Genomic DNA, 2,664 nt, shown 5'->3' with positions numbered 1-2,664 from the left:
CTTACCTGGCTGCTTCTTGCTCTGACTGAGGGCTGCTGGGAGCAGGGGGCAGGGCTTGTTCCATGTGCCTGCCCCCTGGGCTCTTTACTGCTGGAGCTCCGCTCCTGTGCGCTCCTGCAGGGAATGACCCCTGGACTGAACCAAACACCACCGTGTACGTGGGCCTCTGTTCCTCATTCACCTCAGAATTGCAGGTCACGTTAATCACTTGCAGGTGTGTAAAGCACTGTCAAGTTGCAGCTAACTTACAGCAACCTCATAGGATTTTCAAGGCAAGAGAATAACAGAGGTGGTGTGGCATTGCCAGTTTGGTGTAGTGCCAGTTTGGTGTAGTGGTTAAGTGTGTGGACTCTAATCTGGGAGAACCAGGTTTGATTCCCCACACCTCCACTTGCAGCTGCTTGGGCAAGCTATAGTTCTGTCAAAGCTGTTCTCTCAAGGGCAGTTCTGTCAGAGCTCTCTCAGCCCCACCTACCTCCCAGGGTGTCTGTTGTGGGGAGGGGAAGGGAAAGGTGTTTGTAAGCCGCTCTGAGACTCCGAGTGAAGGGCGGGGTATAAATCCAATCTCTTCTTCTTCTTCTTCTTCTTCTTGCTTGCATCTACGGAGCAACCCTAGACTTCCTTGGTGGTCTCCCATCCAAGTTCTAACCAGGACCGATCCTGCTTAGCTTCTGAGATCTGACGAGATCAGGCTCACCTGGCCCATCGAAGTGTTCGTCACTTACTGATATCTATTTTTTGTTTCTCTCCCCTGACCTTTTTGGTGCCGGCCGTTTTGTGTTACAGCTCACGAAGCAGGTTACTTCAAGGCGGAGATGGCACCGATTGAAGTGAAAACCAAGAAGGGGAAACAGAGTATGGATCGAGATGAACATCCCCGACCAGAGACGACAGTGGAGCAGTTGGGAAAGCTCCCTACGGTATTCAAGAAAGATGGGACTGTCACTGCCGGAAACGCCTCGGTGAGCCACAGGGTTTGGAACTTTAAGCTGGGGGACAATCTGCTTGGGTCTTAGAAGTGAAAATGTTCCTGAGTCCCTAAGTAATCTTTCCCTTAGTTGTTTAGGATTTCTGTGCAACCTTGTCCCCAGGGCTGAAACTGGATTTCAACTTTTAAAAAAAAGTTTGGTGTCGTGGTTAAGTGCACGGACTCTAATCTGGGAGAACCGGGTTTGATTCCCCACTCCTCCTCTTGCACCTGGCTGGATGACCTTGGGCAAGCCATGGTTCTGATAAGAGCTGTCCTTGAAAAAAGAGCAGTTTCTGTCAGAGCTCTCTCAGCCCCACCCGTCTCACAGGGTGTCTGTTGTGGGGAGGGGAAGGGAAAGGAGTTTGTAAGCCGCTCTGAGACGCCAAGTGAAGGGCGGGATATAAATCCAATCTCTTCTCTTCTTGTTCTTCTTGAAAATATGCCGAAACAACAGGGCACAAACATCCAAAATACTACAGTCACATAATGCTTTGATTTCAGATACCTTAAGCTTCCAGGTCATCTTTTATAGGTAGTGTCCTTCAGTGTAACCATGGTTCTGATAAGAGCTGTCCTTGAAAAAAGAGCAGTTTCTGTCAGAGCTCTCTCAGCCCCACCCGTCTCACAGGGTGTCTGTTGTGGGGAGGGGAAGGGAAAGGAGTTTGTAAGCCGCTCTGAGACGCCAAGTGAAGGGCGGGATATAAATCCAATCTCTTCTCTTCTTGTTCTTCTTGAAAATATGCCAAAACAACAGGGCACAAACATCCAAAATACTACATTCACATAATGTAGTACAGTGTAGTCCAATATTTATTCATTTATAGCCCTCCTTTCTTGCTGAGAGTGGATTACAGAATATAAAATGATGCAATCAGACGCTGTAAAACGATCAGAGGCATCCTGTTAAACAGCTTCTGCCTGAAATCTTGCTATTGGAGTAATGTATAACCTCACTCCCTAACAGTTTGTGGCTGGTTCCACCTCCTCCAGCAGCCGTTTTGTGGTTGCACCCCACCACCTTATGGCAGAATTCCAAAGGTTCCTGCAGGCTCCGAAAGGTTGGGGACCCCCCGTTTAGGGCACAGTATACTATAAACCATGCAGAAACTAAAATGACAATGATCAAAGGCAATGCAGTAAAGCAGTTTGATACCTACAATAATTGTTGCAGTAGACTTACAGACTTAGAGTGCTTTCAGACCAAGCCAGGATTTTGTGGCTTCTGGGGCAAATATTTTCTGGTGGGACTGCCATTTTCATTCTGTCTGCCGCTAAACAACTGTACTTTTAAGTAATAGGACCCCCCGTTTAGGGCACAGTATACTATAAACCATGCAGAAACTAGAATGACAATGATCGAAGGCAATGCAGTAAAGCAGTTTGATACCTACAATAATTGTTGCAGTAGACTTACAGACTTAGGGTGCTTTCAGACCAAGACAGGATTTTGTGGCTTCTGGGGCAAATATTTTCTGGTGGGACTGCCATTTTCATTCTGTCTGCCGCTAAACAACTGTACTTTTAAGTAATAGTAAAGACAATAATACTAATAATAAATTTAATTAAATGCAGCACAAACACCCCCCGCAACAGCCACCTCAGACATAAATGAAATGCAAAAACACCCCCTACCCTTCCCTTGCCATTTTCAGAAGGGAACCTTGTGGGGCTGGCCCTTTAAGGAAGGGGGCGGA

General features: G+C 47.1%; 1 protein-coding gene across 1 annotated transcript in view; it reads left to right on the top strand.

The window, feature by feature from the left end:
* The window catches only part of ACAA2 (acetyl-CoA acyltransferase 2), a 22,036-nt gene that overhangs the window by 14,032 nt on the left and 5,340 nt on the right, over positions 1 to 2,664 (top strand). The window contains exon 5 of the mRNA XM_015410679.1: positions 787 to 962. Within this exon, the coding sequence (XP_015266165.1) occupies positions 787 to 962 (176 nt within the window). The remainder of the gene's footprint in view (positions 1 to 786; positions 963 to 2,664) is intronic.

Source organism: Gekko japonicus, unplaced genomic scaffold (genome assembly GCF_001447785.1).
Source record: "Gekko japonicus isolate JY-2015 unplaced genomic scaffold, Gekko_japonicus_V1.1 scaffold5719, whole genome shotgun sequence".
In the NCBI taxonomy this organism is placed as follows: Eukaryota; Metazoa; Chordata; class Lepidosauria; order Squamata; family Gekkonidae; genus Gekko; species Gekko japonicus.
This window is presented reverse-complemented; position numbering and strand designations above follow the sequence as displayed.